Source organism: Alexandromys fortis, unplaced genomic scaffold (assembly GCF_014885135.2).
Source record: "Alexandromys fortis isolate MF-2015 unplaced genomic scaffold, M_Fortis_MF-2015_v1.1 scaffold_144, whole genome shotgun sequence".
In the NCBI taxonomy this organism is placed as follows: Eukaryota; Metazoa; Chordata; class Mammalia; order Rodentia; family Cricetidae; genus Alexandromys; species Alexandromys fortis.
Genome location: NW_026068021.1, coordinates 154,119 through 172,298, shown reverse-complemented (window position 1 = coordinate 172,298; position 18,180 = coordinate 154,119). Strand labels below are relative to the sequence as shown.

The following is an 18,180-nucleotide window of genomic DNA, read 5'->3' as shown; positions in this document are numbered from 1 at the left end:
GGGAGGGAGGGAGGAAGGGAGGGAGAGAGCAGAAAAGAAAACACTGAGCTGGAGAGATGACTCAGTGGTTAAGGGCACTCACTACTCTTCCAAAGGACCCAGGTTCTGTTCCTGTACTCACAAGTTGGCTCACAACTGCCTGGAACTCCAGATCTAGGAACTCCAATGTTATTTCTGACCTCCAAGGACACATACACATGTATCCATGAGCACACACACACATAATAAAATTTGTTTTGTTTTTTGAGACAGGGTCTCTGTGTAACCCTGGCTGTCCTGAAACTAGCTCTGTAGACCAGGCTGGTCTCAAACTCAGATCTGCCTGCCTCTGCCTCCCAACTGCTGGGATTAAAGGCATGCACCACCACTGCCTGGAGAGAGAGAGAGAGAGAGAGAGAGAGAGAGAGAGAGAGAGAAAGGAAAGGAAGGAAGGAAGGAAGGAAGGAAGGAAGGAAGGAAGGAAGGAAGGAAGAAAGAAAGAAAGAAAGAAAGAAAGAAAGAAAGAAAGAAAGAAAGACTCAGTAAGCAAGCTGGGCATGATGGCGCGCGTCTGCAATCCCAGCCCTCAGGTGGTAGAGGTGGGAGGACTGAAAATTAAGTCAGCTTGGGACACACACATGGTAAAGAGCAGCAAAGGCTGCATAAAGAGACCTCGCACTGAGAGGAAGGGCAGAGGGAGACAAGGGGTGGAGGTACAGTGAGATGGGGATTAGGGCTGGGGTAGTTAGTGATCCCGTCTGGCAAGCATCAGACTGTAGGTCAATTTCCAAACACTACCAGCAAAAATGGGGGGAAGAAATATACAGGTCACTTTTTTTTTTCAGTTAACACTCAAACTCATACACACATATCCCAGGAAGCAGAGTCTAGCAAAGTCACAGGGAACCTGGCAGAAGACAAGCAAGCCCTGAAGACAGCCAGAGCAAACCTCTGTGACAAAGGACTGGACGGAAACCCCTCCTGCCTTCTGAAGCACCAGCATCTTCAGTACCTGCCTGTCTTGGGCATCGGGTACTCACCCACACTGAATGAGAGAGCACCATTCCCTTGGCAGGCAGAGGGCCGAGGCCCACAAGACGCCAAGGAGAGAGCCTTGCTCTGACAAACCACAAGACCAGTCTCTACTTAAACATAACAAAAGCTCCGTCCGCCCCTCGGTCCCACAGGCTGCTCAATTTCCCTGGCTCCTTAGTCACACGTGGCTATTGCCATGGACAAGGCCACAGGGAAAACAATATCCAGGCATGGCAGTGGGTTGTCAGGGGCAAGAGGCTCAAACAGAATCTGGTTCGCCCCAGTTTGTCTCTTCCCACTTAGGCCTACACTCTTCTCCCAATCCTTCCATGACCCACTAACGCCACCACCCATGGCCGCACTTGCATCTAGAACACATGACGAGCTTCCTGCAGGCAATGGAGCAGTGAAACGAAGTCACTCTCCAGGCCACTCTAGGCTGAGTGGCTACAAACTCTATGGTGCAAGGCGAGCCAGTGGCAGGCTGGCCACCGACATCTACTCACACCCACCAATCACAACGGCCTATCCAACACCACTGGCATTGATTGACTGGCATTTCTGCTTTGGGGGGCACTCATCTGGCTTTAGGCACAGTGTAAAGCTTTGGGAGCCCCCGAGTCCCTCAGAGGAGGGCGAGAAAGGTTAAGGAGCAGGTAAGATCAGCGCTGACCGCTGGCCGCAGGGCGCTGCAGGCGATACTTACTGTAGGAGTGGCTGCTCACTTCCGAGGCAAACGGAGAATGGACAGACTTGGGCTGGCCTCTGGCCTTGAAGCCCCCCTCCATCTTCCTGGCTTTGGCAGCCCTTTTGTGTTTACCTTCTCTGGAGGGTTTCAGAGACAAGCCAAGGCCTTTGGCCAGCGCTTTCCTGTCCTTGCCCAGCAGGCTGTCATATGGCGTCAAGAACCTGCCACAGCCCCCACTAGCTTTCGGTTTTCCCCCGGGACTGTCGGAAAACTTGAAGGGTGACTTCAGTTTGTCTTGCTTTGTGAGGGAGAGGGCTCTGTCTAGCTTGCTTGCCAACTGCTCCTGGTCGCTCGCCATCCTTTTCTTCTTAATCTTTAGCTGGGGAAGGAAGGTTGGGTCACAGAGTAAGACATATGGCCAAACAGGACAGCGAGTCTCTGGTCACAATGCTTATGAGACTGGGCTAACTCCTGTCCCGTGTCCTCTTGACTCGTGGCAAATCACTGAGCTAGTCCTCAGACCTTGCGTCTAAAATGGGGCCTTCTGTGTCTATCATGAGGTTACTAGAAAGATAACCAGGGTAAGGTACACAAAACATTTACTCAGGCCAGTGAGACGGCTCAGCGGGTAAGGGTACTGATGCCAACTCTTTTTTTTTTTTTCCCTTTGGTTTTTCAAGATAGGGTTTCTCTGTGGCTTTGGAGCCTGTCCTGGAACTAGCTCTGTAGACCAGGCTGGTCTCGAACTCACAGAGATCCACCTGCCTCTGCCTCCCGAGTGCTGGGATTAAAGGCGTGCGCCACCATCGCCCAGCTTGATGCCAACTCTTGACCTGAGTTCAATTCCCTAGAACCCGCATAATGGAGAAAATAGACTCTTGCCTCCATACACAACTGACACATATGACCCCCGAGTGCACACGCGCACACACAAGCGCATGTGCACACACACATAAATAAAGTGGGGAATTAGAGAAAAGGCTCAGTGGCTAAGATCCTGTAATATTCCTGCAAAGGACCTAAGTTCAGTTCCTCACACACAACCCCTGTAACTCCAGCTCCAGGGGCTATGATACTCTGTCTTCTGGATGCTGTGGGCGTCTATCTACATTAATGTGCACACATACCCACACCCACACACTGATATACATTTCACAACAACAGAAATCTTTCTAAAGATAAATAAAGCACTTATTAAAAATGCCTATCCCTGGGGTTGGAGAGAGATCTCTCTGGTTAAGCACACTGGTTGCTCTTCCAGAAGATCCAAGTTTGATTCCCAGCATACACAGGTAGCTCACAACCATCTGTGACTCTAGTTCCAGGAGATCCAGCGCCCTCTTCCGGTCTCCATGGACAGTGAACGCATGTGCATATTGTGCACAGACATACATGCAAGCAAAACACCCACATACATAAAATTAAAAAAAAAAATTAGCTGGGCGGTGGTGGCACACGCCTTTAATCCCAGCACTCGGGAGGCAGAGGCAGGTGGATCTCTGAGTTCGAAGTCAGCCTGATCTACAAGAGCTAGTTCCATAACAGGCTTCAAAGCTACAGAGAAATCCTGTCTCAAAAAACCAAAAAAAAAAAAAAAAAAATTAAGATGCCTGGCCTAGTAATCACTTATTAAAAGCTGTTACCATGGTAACAATCCTAGCTGGCAATGGCTTTCCACAGCCCTGCCTGCGAGCGTCTATAGAAGAACTTTGAGAACGCAGGGCTACAGATGGGCGGGAGAAGGTAGCTAGCTGAGCCGACGAGAGCCAAGACGAGAAACTGAGCCCAGAGCGTGGCAGATCTGTTCTACATCTCCGCCTCCCACAGCAGCTGCCGGAGGCTGCTGCTCAGTCTACACCAGCCCGCCCGACTAAATGGGTCAGAGCTGCCAAGACAACGGCTCGAGTGTGCCTTGGATGCTGGACCAGGGAGACTGATCAGAGCTTCCTCAGCCTGAACGTCTCCTTGTGCGTCTATCGCCAACGGTAGTCATCTGTCGAAACGAAATGTGCAGTTTCAAAGGCATCGGTGCTCTGCCATTTCAGGGCGCTGGCTACGTACTTGACAGCAGGTAGCTCTGGCGGGAAGCGGCGGGGGGGGGGGGGGGGGGGGGGGGGGGGGGGGGGGAGTGTGGAAGGTCGGTGTTAAGAAAATTAACAAATCTCTCACATGAGAGGAAAAGAGATCCTGGCGTACAAAAAGTGGCCATCTTTTCACGCTTTAATTTTATAATTTTATTTTGGGGGTTTTTGTTGTTGTTGTTGCTGGTTTCATTTTTTCAAGACAGGGTTCCCTTGTGCAGCCTTACTGTCTTGGAACTAGCTCTGAAGACCAGGTTGGACTCCAACTCATTGAGATCTGTCTGGTTCTCCCTCCCAAGTGCTGGGATTAAAGGGGTAAATTTTTATTTATTTTGGTTTTCTTCTGAGACAGGGTCTCACTATAAAGCCCTGGTTGGCCTGAACTTACTATGTAGACCAGGCTGGACTCCTGAACTTGCTTTGCTATGCCTGTCTCTGTACACACCACCATGCCCTGATAGCTTTTTAACTTATTTTAATCCAGAGTCGGCTGTTCTGGCTGGTCTCAACAGCCAGCTTGCCCCAGGATCCTCCCAAGGTTGGGAGTTACAGATCAACCACCATGCCCACCCCAGCCGTGCAAAGGTTCTAGGGATCCTAACTCCACTCACCGTACTGGGACATCAGAGGCCTTACCCACTAAGCCATCTCCGCAGCCCCAAAGCGCTGGGGAAATGAGAGATTACCCCTGGAGAACGCAGACTGAATCACAATGGCACCAAGCCCATGTACAACACCAAGGTGTTCATTAAACAATTACACTGCTAAACAACAGAGTAACCGCTATTTGGTTACGCACTTGCGATCTATCCTCCCGCTTGATTAAGCAGCGTCTCAGTGCACACAAACCGACCTTGCTTTTGGCCCTACCTCTGCCTCCTGTTACTCTGCCCGGTCCCTGATGCGCCCTGGGCCTTCCTTTTCTCCCCACAGTGAGGAATTTAGCTCTTAGCAGTTTCTCTACAGCAGTTGGAACCAACAGACCTCCACAGAAAAGGTTCACTGTCTCCGGTGTGACCTCCAGCCCCCCAGGTTGAGGACTGTGTCCCAGTGAGTCTGCAAGACTGAGTTTACTAACCTGACTCATAAAGTCAGAGGAAGATTCGTGATCATCCCAGCTCTGGTTCCTGCCCCGGGCTTTCGCCATGCCAATGAGGGCATCTTGGTCCTCCTCGGATCCCTTGTGTCTCTTCCTTATGCCGGCTCCCAGATCGTAGTCCTCTGATGTCAGGAGGGACTTGCTGCTCAGCCTGAAAGTCAAGCACACCATGGGGGTCAGCACCTCAGCCAGGCCATACTCACAGGGAGGGGGTCGTCCACCCAGGTGGCCCTAAAGGGTTGGGCTCGAGATGTAGAAAGAAACAGTGACGGACACCAGAACGAGCAGTGTGGGAAGACAGATGATTGTTAGGGAAAGAAGCACAAAGAGAGAAGGGGAAAAAACTCCAAGTCAGCATCCTCCTCCAGCCTCTCTTATGCGGTTTTGACAGACAGACAGACAGACATACATACATACACACACACACACACACACAAGAATCAGTAAGACATATCTTTACCAAAATTGCACCAACAGCAAAGGTCAGAAAATACTGCGGAAATCTACCATGGCGGAGGGGAGATTCTATCAAACGCTGGGGTGGAGGGGAACCCCTGTACGGCACCTCCTTTTCTGGAGAGCAGGGACACAGACGTGTCTCTTGATTCATGAACCTGCCTGATTCTCACGCTGGGGTGACAGGCATGGGCCACCATACCTTGTGCATGGTGGCGGAACCCAGGGCTTTGTGCATGCTAGACGGTTATCCCTCCCGCATGCTAGACCAGACCGTTACTCCTCCCGTCACACTGTTATTATCCCCAGTGCCCTCGTGACTGCTTTTTAAATATCTGAGGAAAGAGAGACTGGAGGCTCAGAAAACTGACACTGGGCCCAATGTCACAGGAGCGGTGGGGCTGGGACACAGCAGAAAGTTTAGCATAATGGTGACACTCCTGATCACTAGGCCTGCCTCGCTGGGGGCCCCATAGCCTCTCTTCTATCTTCTCCTGTGGCTGGTGAAAGACATATGTTCACCTCTATTCTTTCCCCAGTTGGGAACATCCAAGGTTAAATGCAAGATGTGGCAAGGTGGGGGCCATTTTCTCATGACAAGACCATGAACACACACACACTACCGCCTCGCCTGTGTCCACTCCAAGCCCTCGCCAACCCAGTACCCGCGCCCTTGTGTACCAACACAGGAAACTGCGCAACCTCTTTCCTCAGTGGACCTCATGTGGCCCATTTACAGGTACACGGGAAACCTGGCCCTGGAGAGAAAGAGCCCTCACCCAAACCAGCATTCAAGCCAAACTCAGCTGGCTGCAGTGCCACCCAAGAGGACCTTGTCCCCAGAAAGCAACCCTGGTCTCCTGCGGGATCCCAGCAGGACAGGGATGTATCCAGCCTGTCCTAGAAGGCTGGAGTTGAAGTGGTACTTCCATCGGAAGGAGTCACGGAAAGAAGCAAGAGTTAGTCCCTGGTGGTGAAGTGGGTGGGGCAGGTAGGCGGGGCCAAGTGTTTAGGTTAGAGTTAAGTAAGCCACTGACGGTATCTTTCTTTTCGTTCTCTTGGCTCACCCTCCTGGACTGGGCAGCGCTCCGGGCTCCCTGGGAGCTGCCGTTTAGGGATCAGAGCACCAGACACTACCAGGTCCCCTGGCGCTCAGTGGTGGGCGCCTTAGAGGGGGGCCCTGCTCCTCCCCTCCGAGCTGGGTACCAGTCAGTCCCCGATCCACCGAGGGGCCAGCCTTACTTTCCGCTACCGCTGTGGCTCTTCCCTCTCTTGCAGGGGGGCGACAGGGCGCTCGGGGTGTGGGTCCGTTTCCGCGGCCTGCCAGGGCCTCTGCGTGCCATGCTCCTATGGGCATCCTCGTGCCTGTCCCTTAAAAAGAATTCACAGGCTCGGCTGGGAACCTGGGGTTGGCGGGGCGCGGAGTGGGGCACTTGGGTCCACTCACACACCTGACGGCTACCACAGTCGACCTACCAACCAGATGTCCAGGATGGGGTACAAGCTGGGGAGACACTCACCCCGAATCCCGGCGGCGCTGGAGCTTGACCAGCTCACGCTGTTTCTCTTTGTACTGCCGCTGGACCTCTGCCAGGCGCATCCGGAAGTCCAGCTCCAGGGCATCCATGTCTTCCAGGGACGACTTCATAGCAAACATCTGGAGGGAGACAAACGAGGACGCTGTTTCCTGATGTCCCACCCCGTGTCGATGACTGACTTGAATCCCACTGCTGTGCCCATTTTTGGTTGGATTTGAGAGACAGTGTTTCATGGAGTTGAGGCTGGCCTCAAACTCAGCACATAATCTTGGCCTTTTCATCTTCCTGCCTCTACTTCCTGAGTACTGAGGTCACAAGCAAGCACTATCAAGTCTAGTTTTACATGGTGCTGGGCCCAAACCCACTAAGTAGCCTGGCCTGGACCTCTCAGCAATCCTCCTGTCTCAGCCTAGCAACTGTTGGGGTTACAGACATAAACCGTCAAGCCAGGTGACTCCATCCCCATTCCCTACTTCCTGGGAACCTGCCTCTTCTCTATGTTCAGGACCCTCTCATGCCAACTTAGCCAGGTGGTAGCCACACCTAAGTGACTACACCCTAAGTCATGGTTTAGTGAGGACAAGTGTGTTAGGGACTTGTGGCGGACGGCAGCTACCCAAGACCACACAGGCAACAAAGGGCATGGGCCTCACTGCCAGTCTGCTTCCATTCCAACGCATCACAGTGAGCCCAAGGGACATGCCTGACACAGTGTGAGAATAAGGAGGCCACGAGAGGGGAGATGGCCCACTGTGGGCCATACGATGAAGGATGGCCAGCAGGACTCCCGCCCACCAGCCTTGGCCCGAGGGGCCGCAGGAGAAATGGAGGGGCCGCAGGAGAAATGGAGGTCGTCAGGCCTCACCCTTTCTTCCTTCTTTTGCATCCAGCTGTATTTCTTGTTGGAGCTCAATTCGCGCGGAAGCCGCAAGTTCTTGAGTGGGTCCGAGAAGGGGCTGTCTAACACCTCCTTCAGCATGTGGCTGCTGGCTGCCAGCAGGCTCTCCAGCGAGGGTCGCACAGCCAGGTTTGGCTCTGCACCTGGGGAAGGGAGAGGGACAAGTGAGTCAGTACTGGGACCTGGACCACCCGGCCAGCCATCCTGAGGCCAGACCAAACTCCCAGAAACTGCAGTCAGCTCTGGTTCAACTGTGGCCACACGGAGCACTATGATCTACTGAACTGAAGCCATACTGGGATGCAGGGCACTGTCAAACACAGGAGGCTTGGACCTGGGGCATGGAACGGCTTTGTCCCTGCGGTGTGACCACAGGCTGGCAGAGCCTCCTTCCCAGGACGACTGGTACCCATCCCACGTTTCCACTTCATTTTCTCAATGTGCTGTTTCCCACATCAGAAAACAGGTCCCCGGAACCAGGTTTGCACTTGTTACCCCAACATTCGACCGCCTGGGCAAAAGGACTGAGCTCAGACCACAGAGAGACTACTCCCGCCTTCCAAACAAACAAAAAACCAACCAAACAAACAAACAAAAAAGGAAAAAAAAGCATACTCAAAAAAGGCAAAGCTGATCAGGTAAGGGGTTTGCTGCTCTTGCTCAGGGGCTGAGTTCAGTTCCCATCACCCATGCTCCACAGCTCACAGCCACCGTAACTCCAGCTCCAGGGGACCCAAGCCCTCAGCGCCTGCACTCACGTGCACACATACACACTTAAAAATAATAATATATATTTTAAAGGCCAGGAATGGGCGCACACTTTTAATCTCAGCATTTGGGAGGCAGGAGCAGGTGGGTCTCTAGACGTTGGGGCCAGCCTGGTCTACATAGTGAGTTCCAGGCCAGCCAAGAAAGAGTACACAGTGAAACCCTGACTCAGAAAAAAACAAACAAGAGAGAGAGAGCGAGATAGGGAGAGGGAGAGGGAGAGGGAGAGGGAGAGGGAGAGGGAGAGGGAGAGGGAGAGAGAGACTACAAACTGGATCAGGAAAATGGCTTACTGGGCAACTGTGAGGCACTGAGCTCAAAGGCCCAGAATGCATGTACAGCCCAGCACAGGAACTCATGTCTATAGCTCCAGAGAGACAGGAGTTAACAGAGGAAAATCCTCAGAAACTCAGAGAACCAGCTAGCCTGGCACATCCTGTCACAAATAGGTATAAAGGGAACACAGACACCAGAGGTTGTCCTCAGACCTTCATATACATGCCATGGCATGTCCACATCAACGCTAACACACACGTGTGTGTGTGTACATCAGAAATGCACATGTGCACACAAAAGAATGTATTTTTTTTTGGTTTTTCGAGACAGAGTTTTTAAAAACACAAATCAAGCAGAAAGATGTAAAGACAACCCCCCCACCCACTCACACACATAGTCTCCTCTGGGCAAGGATGTGACACAGTGTGTCGGAGTTCCAGGACTGTATTGTCATGTTCTAACATTCCTAACACACCCAGCCTCCTGTATAAATATTAAAACACAATGGAGGGCTGGGGGTGTTGACGAGGTCGATGCAGTTCTTCCTAGAATGCACAGAACCGCGGGTTCAGTCCCCCGCACAAACGTAAGCAGGCATACTGTCGCATAATAATCCCAGTACCAAGGCAGTAGTGGCCAAGGGTTCAGGAGTTCAAGGTCATCCTTGGTTACAGAAGGAGTTTGGGGGCAGCCTGAGCTATAGGAGACCATGTCTGGTTGCAGCTAGCCTGCCTCAAACTCACAATCCTCCTGCCTCAGCCTCCCTAGTGTTAGAATTAGATCTGCATCACCATGCCTCACTATTTTAATTTTGTTTTATTTTACTCTGGGGGGGGGGAGAGAATGTTCTACATCTACACAGTAGGTATGAGAAGGTCAAAGGACACTCTCAGAAATTGGTTCTCTTTCCATCCTTGGTTCTAGGGACTTGAACTTAGCATCAAGCACCCTACTCATGGACCCTTTATCAAACTGACATTTTCTCTTGGATCTTAAAGCTAACCAATTTTGATGTACCATTCAAGCATGCTTGAGAAAAATCACACAATCACCCACATCTGAAGGCCAAAAGAGTGAGCGTGAATGATCCCAGCACTTATATAGTAACCAGGTCTCAAAGTCCGCTTCCCAAAGCAGGCTGGACGGGGGCTGTCATGTTGGCTGGATCAGCGAAGTCGCCCTGCATTTCCCCACTAGATGGCAGCAGTGCTCTCCTGAACAGGTGACAACCGCCAGGCCTGCTGCTGCCAACATCCCATTTGGCACAAAAATCTCTCCCCTCTCAGGGAAAAGCAGTGGTTTCGGTTTTTATTTCATTTTTTCCCAAATTTTTATTTATATAGTTACAAACCTTTCCATTTTGTTGTTTTGAGACATACAACTTTAGCTGACCTGGAACTCACTACGTAGACCAGGCTGGGTAGGTAGGACTCTGCCACTTGAGTGCCGGGATTAAAGGTGTGTATATCGCCATGTACAACTTTTTTTTTTTATTATTATTTTATGTTTTGCCCAGTGTGTGTGTGAGTGAATTCACATGGGAGTGCACTCCATGCATTTCCACAGTACACGAGAGGTTCAGAGACCAAGTGGGGTGTCAATCCTTGCTTCCCTCCTTGTTTGAGAAAGGGTTTTTTGTTCTTGTTTGTATAACGCCAAAGGTCAATGAACTCAAGGACCCTAAGCTCTACTTCCAATTTTGTGGTAGCAACAGGGGAATGCATACTTCTGTGGCAGGGTTTCTATGGGTTCTGGGATTTGAACTCAGATCCTCGCACTTATGTGACAAATGCTTTACCCTTGAGCCGGCTCCCCAGGTCCCAGCTGCAGGCTCCTGTACTGCAAAAGGCATGAACTCCAGTGGGCCCATGGGGCGGAGTCTGAGTTCTTACTAGGGTTCTGGGTAGCCGGGCAGGCCCACGGGCACGGGAGGAATTACTGGAGGCACCAGTGAGAGCAGGGAGCCCGGCAAAATGAGGTCAACAGAGAGAAAAGTAGAACAGGGAAGAAGAGAGGCAGAAAAGGGAAGAACCAATCTGGGGATGCACAGGGGAAAAAAACCTCAAGATGACTTCAGTACCCAGATTCAGCTGTATCTAATGCTACTTCATCGTTGCTCAAACTCTGGTTCCAGGAGCAAATAAACTCTGCCCCCTTTTTTGGGGGGAGGGGGACAGAGACAGGGTCTAACACAGTAGCCAAGCCAAGCCTCAAATTCAGTATGTAGCTGAAGATGACCTTAAAGTCTGAATCCTCCTGCCTCCGTCTCTTCACGAGTCCAGAGAACATGCCTGGTTTAAGCGGTACTGAGGATGGAACGTTTGGTACGTCATGCATGCTGAGCAAACCCTCTACCAAGCGAGCTACATTCCCTTTATTTCATTGCACTGATTTACTTGTGTGTGTGTGCGTGTGTCACACACACCCACCCACACACACACCCATGCACACGTCCATGCTGCAGCACACATGTGGAACTCAGAGGACAACTTTTGGGAATCTATTATCTCTGCTATGTAGGTCTGGGCTCAAGACCACCAAGGCTTGGTGGTAGGTGCCTTTACCCACCGACACACCCACCACCCTGACCCAACCTTTCTCCAAGCCAATCTAACATCTAAAAAACTCCTGCACATATTCATACAATACCAGGGGAAGGAGACAGAACTGGAGGCTTAAGTCCATCAAACAGCTATGTTTTCTCCCTCCTCCCACATTCACTTTAACACTGGAAACTCAACCACTGAGCCACACCCCTGCCCCTCACTGGGGATTCTAGGCAGGGTTTCTACCACTGAGCTAATCCTTAGCCCTCTTTTTGCTTTTTATCATGAGATCAGGGTCTCAATTAATTGCCTAGGCTGGCCTTGTATTCTATCTAGCCCAAGCTGGCCTTAAATTCACAATTCTCCTGCCTCAGCCACCCGTGTAACTGGGATGATAGCCCGTGCCACCAAGCCTGGTTTTAAAATTAAAAGCAAAGGCAAAAACAAACGGAATGTGAGTAAGGCATATTCTGGGAGCCTTGGAAGTTTTTAAGAAAAGAAACAACCTAAACTTATAAAATCTACTCCTTAGCCCAGGCTGGCCTGGACCTTGCTGTGTATACCAGGCTAGCCTAGAACCACAGAGAGAGACCCGCCTCGGGTTCAGGAATGCTGAGATTACAGGCACGGACCACTATCACTGGCTTTTACCAATATTCAGAAGAATCCCAGACACCTTCAACCCAGAGCTTACCTGCGCCCTCCTGGCCCCTGCGGTCCAGCTCCAGCTCGGCTATCTCACTCAGCAGGGTGATACCCTGCAGGAAGCTGTGCTCCAGGCCTAGGTTGGGGGCAGTGTCCACCTTCTCCCCAGCTGGGACCCCAGCACCCAGAGAGGGCAGAGGCCTGGCCTGAGGCAGCTCGGCTGCAGCTGCCAGCGCATTCATGCCAGCCAACGGGTCCTCCAGGCCTGGCGGGAGTGATTCAGAGCAGCTCTCCTCTAGATAGCAAGTGCTGCCTGGGGCAGGTGCAGTCTCCTGGGCTTCCAGGTTCAGACACTGGCCCTCTGGGACGGGCAAGTCACAGTCAGAGAGCTCCAGGCTAGGCTGAGGCTCAGTCAGGGACGCCTGGGGCAGGCTGTCCTCGGGTTCTGCCTCTGCCATGGGCCCTTCCATTGGCACGTCCAGGGGCACCTCTACTGGTTCCTCCTTAGTCTCCACCAGTGGCTCAGGTGTCAACTGTGTCCCCAGCTCCAGGGCAGCCATGCGGGGCTCCGTCCTACCCGGCAGTTCTAGCTGTGGTTCGGCCACTTGTGCAAAGTCCGAGGCTTCAGAAGGCTCCCGGCAGCCCTGACCAGCTGTGCTCAATGCCTGGGCCTCCAGCAGGCCACCTCCGCAACCACCAGCAGGGCTCACAGCCACCATGGTTTCTGGTACAGGCAGAGCCAACGGTGACTGGATGGGAGGCAGCTCCGTGGGGCCCTCTTCGACATCCTCAACCTCAGCCTTCACCTCACGGTCGACCAGCGGCTGCTCCTCTGGGCTGTCCCGGGGTGGCTCTGGGATCTTGGAAGGTGACAGGCAGATGGGCTTGTCTTCCGGAGACAGTGCCAGGCGCTCGGGCCCATCAGCCGGGAGTGGCACATCCGGGGCGAGGCCATCGGCGTCAGCAGCCGCGGTGGGCTGCAGCAGGAAAGGGTAGGGTCTCCCGTAGTGTGGTGGCAGGGCTTGGAATGGGTACCTGGGGGGGATATCTGCCAAGGACAGAAGAAGTCAGAGAAGGGGCTCCCTAGGGCTCTGACCTAGCCTCACAATCTGCGACAGAAGACACAACCTAGAACCAACTGCGCCTGCACAGTGGGAACACCTGCCCCTGCTGAGCCTGAAACAGCCCACAAACCTTCTACATGTAAGGCAGCCACCATCTTGTCCTCAGCCTTACAGTCGAAAAGGTGAATCGGGACTGAATCAGAATCAAAGGCTTAAACAAGGTCTATGAAGATCTGTCTCTCAGCCTGGACTGTGTACCACCCCGAAAAAGCATGCATTCAAAAACCTCATAGCAGCTAGGTGTGGTGGCACAAGCCTTTAATCTCAGAATTTGGGAGGCAGAAGTCCACAGACCTCTGTGAGTTCGGAGACATCCTCAGCTATACATTGAGATACTCTGTCGAAACACAACAGAGCAAAACCCTTCACGGTAACAGTTTTCTCCTAAGAGGTAGGGCGGAGGGAGTGGGATGATTGTGGCTGTATCAGGCCTGACCTCAGGCCTGGGCAATGCCCAACAGGAACCCCCCACACCACAACAGTTTACCAGAGGGAATGCTTGAGGCTAGGAATACACTTACTCCTTACACCAAAGGGCTCCAGAGAGGGCCAACCGCCTGCCCAAACCAACACGGCACTAAGACAGGATTCTAATCAAAACCCAAATCCTCCCAGGTACAAGCTCACGATCTGCACTGCCCCCCAGAAAAGGGGACACATACCTCAGAGCCCAGAGCCACCTTCGGCCAGCACTGATGGACACAGGACACTGGGACCGCATGTGTGTGGGGTCAAAGAGGCTGCCCAGATGGGAACCTCTGCATGTTCCCAGGGAGTCTCAGCAGTGACTGCACGCAGGATTAACAAGGGCAGTCTGTGCTCTGAGCATCCCTCCTGCATGGAGGCTATGAGGGCTCCATGCCCCATCCTGCCGTCCCCCCACCTCTACGCTAACAAGGGACCGGGAAGAAATCTCAGCTACATTTTCATTTCAGAGTTGGACAGTGGGATAGACAGAGTGCTCAGCCCGAGAATAAGTGCATGAATGAGTGAATGAATGAATGAGTAAATGAATGAGTGAACGAGCCGGTGAATGAGCGAACGCACAGTGAACAGACAAGAATGAGGGACTGAACGAGGCCTCCAGTGAACACTCAAACTCGGTGTCCCCTGTCCTGCTTTCGCACCCACCTGTGAAAAGGGCCTGGAAGGGGCTGGGCGCCTCCTTCTCCACCTCCAGGTCTTTCTTCTCCACCACGTTCTCGGGAGCCTCTTCCTTGCGGGTGAGGCCAGGAGTAGGTGGTGGGGAGGCGGGCGGTGGGCTGCTGGGGTGCGAGCTAGGAGTGGCGGGGTAGGTGTAGGCCGGTGGCTTAGACACATCCTCTACCTTCTGGATAACCTTAGCCTTCAAAGAGGTCACGGGGGAGGCTCGGGGAGACTGGGGTGGGCTCACAGCCTTGCCGTGGGTGCCTGTGGAGCCGGCAGTGGGCTTGCGAGGCAGCAGCCCTGGGCCAGCAGCACTCAGGCCGGTCTTGCCCGTGGACTCCAGGCTCCTCTTGTTCACCTTCTCCTCCATCTCAGTTCGATGCTCCTGGGCTTTCAATCGCTCCTGCTGGGGAATGCGACAAGGGGTAGGGTCAGCACGGCAGGAGCCGTCATCACCAGCCCTGTCCCTGCAGACTCCAGCTCCAGAGACTATCAGACAAGATCCAGGCCACCCAGGCCTCCCTGTCCCGAGGCAGTACCATAGACCTTCCACTGTGTCTCACGTATAATAAACAGGGCATTCTATGGAATCCAGTGGGCTAGAGGGCAGAGCACAGAGCCTTGGCTGTTACAAGGAGGGTCCACAGCCTAAAACCCTTGACACCAGGACTCTGGCCCATTTGGGCCCCTCACAGCTGCAGTGAGAGCCCCAAGCACCCAGACCCCAGCACCCCGTGCTGGGCTTGCACAGGGTGCAGCACTGAGCTGCCTTAGCCAAGCAGCACTGAGGCACTGACAGCAAAAGGAAAACCTAGCTCTCCAACAGCCAGAACTCACAGGGGCCTGGCTGTGACACACGTACCCCAGACACACTCCCGCAGCCGCCCGCTACCTAAGAGCTAAGTAACTAGCCATTACTAGGACTCCCGTTGCCCGGAAGCAGAAACTTCAAGACCAGAGAGGTTAAGTCCCTAGCTGGAGAACACAGAGCTTGAAAAATCTCAGTGTGACTACCCAACTGATTACTCCAGAGCAGCTCCTGCCTGGAGACAGAGAGGCAGGAGAGATCCCTCTAAGATCCCTTGGGTATCCAGTTGCAACGCCTCCGATCCACAGCTCGCCTCTGTCATGTTTTTTTCCACTGCTCACTGGGTCCTGCCCCTAGCAGGTGCCATCCACCACACCTTAGCTTTCCTGTCCAACCTTCCCTTTGTTCCTCTGTTCAGTTGGATGCTGCCTCCTCCAGGCAGCCCTCCCTGACCACCACTCTCTTCTCTCACTGCGGGGCCAGGACTCACCACCAGCTGTGCACTCCGCTGAAGCTCCAGGGCCTGGGCCGCCTGTTGTTGCAGGTACAGCAGCTCTTGCTGCCGCAGAAAGTGCTGCTGGGAGAAGAGCTGCAGCTGCTGGGCGTGGTGCAGGGGGCTGCGGCCCGGCGGGTACAGGGCCGGCCAGAGAGGAGGCACTGCTGCTCGCTCCATCAGCTCAGCTGTGAAGACAGACAATGGGGGGGCTGCACCTACGGTCCCAGCTCCTGTGTGGGCTCTCATCCCATTTCTAGAGGGAGATGCCGAGGTCCAGTGTAGACAGCCAGGCAACACCAGAGCCGTGGCTCCTGCTGGCTTCCTTGGCCTGGAATACTGTTCCCCTTGTACAGATGCCCACCCCTCCACCAAATCCCCAAGTAGATAGAAAGTCCTCGAAGGTCACGGGTGGAGCAAGCCAACCTGCAGGATGGTACCAAAGCCACCATGGGGACCCCAATCCATGGTCTGCAGAGTGGGCCCCAGAAGGGACAGGGACACCCAGGCCCCACAGATGACCCTAACTGAATCTCACGGAGTTGCCAGGATCTGTCTCTGGACAGGACTGAGGTCAGCTTTCTTGGGCCCCCTTGTCCCCACCCCAGATGCAGAGCGGTCCCAGCCCCATGAGAGGCCAGCACCTGGCTGTGACATAGGAGTCACTTACCAAAATGAGGCAGGTGATCGCTAGGGATAACCACTAGCTGGCCAGACTGGGGATCCCTGACGAACTGGTAAGCCGATGACAAGGAGCCCCCTAAGCCGGGTGGGAAGGCGGGGGCCATGCCCTGGTGTAGAGAGGGGGGTCCGAGGCCTGGGGGGAGAAACCCAAGTTCACATCAGTGTCGGGAGGTTCCAAACCCACAACAGCCCCACTGTCCCTGATCTCCACTGAGAATCCCAAAGAACCCTGAGGAGAAAAACCCCCATGAAGCGACACTCACTGTAAGGGTGTCCAGCAAGCCACATGGATGTGCTGCCCGAGCGAGGCAGCCAAGGGTGCGCAGCCAAGTGAGCTGCAGGGTCAGCAGACCAGCGTCCTGAGCCTGCCAGCGTCGGGCCCCCAGTTACCATGAGGTTGGGGTTCAGACCGTTAGGAGCACAGCTGGTGGGGTGTAGTCGGGCCAGATCAGCCAGCTCCTTGCTTTCTCTGCAAAGGGGAACAGAGGTGTGGGAACAGCTGGTGGCCCAGGAATGGGGGGGAGGGGGGACACAGCCCAAGGAGCAGACAGGATGAGCCTGGGGACAGCCAAGGCTCTGCCCATGGTGGCCTGGCTCTCAAGGACCATGGTGAGACTTAGAGGTCTCTTATCACCCTGCCCCCACCCACAAGTCCCCCAAGTCCTCACCGGAGCAACTTCTCCTGGTCCCGGTCCAACCGTGTCCCTAGCAGCCGGTCCTCCCGGTGTCTGGCTCGATCACAGTCATCATCAGTGCGGCCATGCCCTGGGGGCCCAAGGTGACAGTGAGTCTTCTGCCAGCAGCCTCCAGATTCTCGTTGTATCTTTCCCCACCGCTACCCTCCCCTTGTACACGCAACAGAATCTTCCAGCAACACAGATTCTTATGACCCGGGACCCCACTAAGGAGTCTCTGGCCCAGGAACTTCCTATCCTGTCCCTTGCACCCCAGGAGCCTGCCTGCTACTCAAATGACAGCTGTGGTGGGAATAACACCAGCAGATACAAGTTCAAACACAATAAAATCTAACAAACACAGCATGGTAGCAGTCTCCTTTGATCCCAGGACTCAAGAGGCAGAGAGACAGGTAGATCAGCCTGGTCTGCAGAGCAAGTTCCAGGACAGCCAGGGCTACACAGAGAAACCCTGTCTCCAAATATAAAGGCATGAAAATTAAAAAAATAAAATAAAACAAAACAATTGGGCATGGCAGCACACACCTGTGATCCCAACACTGGGTTGAGGCAGGAGGACAGATGTGAGTATAAAGCCAGCCTGGGTTACATATCATGTTCCAGGAGTTTCAGAGTAAGATCCTATTTCTTTTTGTTGGCTTGTTTGTTTACTGTTTGAGACAGGGTTTCTCTGTAGCTTTGGAACCTGTCCTGGAACTAGCTCTGTAGACTATGCTGGCCTCTAACTCAGAGATCTGCCTGCCTCCCGAGTGCTGGAATTAAAGGCGTACACCACCATCTGGCTAAGATCCTATTTCTTAAAAAAGGTGGAAAGGAGGCTCAGTGGATCAAGTTACTACTTCCTGCCAAGCCTGAAGACCAGAGTTCAATCCCCTAAATCCACAAAGTAGAGAGAACAGACTTCTACAGACTGATCCCTCCGACCTCCACGTGTACACAGCGGCATGTTGGTATGTCCATGCCTATACATACATATGAACACACAAAACAAATCTCTTTTTCATTTTTATTTTATGCATACAAGTGTTTGCCTGTATGTATGTACATGTACTACGTCCATGCCTGCCTGGTGCTCCAGGAGATCAGATGAGGGTGTCTGGAGTTTCACATGGTTACAAGCTGGGAACTGAACTTGGGTCCTGCACAACAGAAAGCCCTTTTTTTTTTTTTTTTTTTTCCGAGACAGGGTTTCTCTGTGGCTTTGGGGCCTGTCCTGGAACT

At 53.2% G+C, this 18,180-nt stretch overlaps 1 protein-coding gene across 10 annotated transcripts in view; it reads right to left on the bottom strand.

Annotated features, from left to right (window-relative positions):
- Tnrc18 (trinucleotide repeat containing 18) overlaps nucleotides 1–18,180 on the bottom strand; it is a 107,087-nt gene that overhangs the window by 34,914 nt on the left and 53,993 nt on the right. For 6 of the 10 annotated variants that reach the window (XM_050163265.1, XM_050163258.1, XM_050163262.1 and 3 more), the window contains 11 exons: nucleotides 16,933–17,029; nucleotides 16,528–16,733; nucleotides 16,251–16,397; nucleotides 15,578–15,768; nucleotides 14,265–14,685; nucleotides 12,059–13,057; nucleotides 7,742–7,917; nucleotides 6,859–6,995; nucleotides 6,581–6,709; nucleotides 4,862–5,033; nucleotides 1,721–2,081 (listed from right to left, as the gene is read on the bottom strand). In XM_050163265.1, coding sequence (XP_050019222.1) covers nucleotides 1,721–2,081; nucleotides 4,862–5,033; nucleotides 6,581–6,709; nucleotides 6,859–6,995; nucleotides 7,742–7,917; nucleotides 12,059–13,057; nucleotides 14,265–14,685; nucleotides 15,578–15,768; nucleotides 16,251–16,397; nucleotides 16,528–16,733; nucleotides 16,933–17,029 — 3,036 coding nt within the window. The remainder of the gene's footprint in view (nucleotides 1–1,720; nucleotides 2,082–4,861; nucleotides 5,034–6,580; nucleotides 6,710–6,858; nucleotides 6,996–7,741; nucleotides 7,918–12,058; nucleotides 13,058–14,264; nucleotides 14,686–15,577; nucleotides 15,769–16,250; nucleotides 16,398–16,527; nucleotides 16,734–16,932; nucleotides 17,030–18,180) is intronic. The other 4 variants (XM_050163266.1, XM_050163259.1, XM_050163260.1 and 1 more) reach the window with 3 other exon arrangements.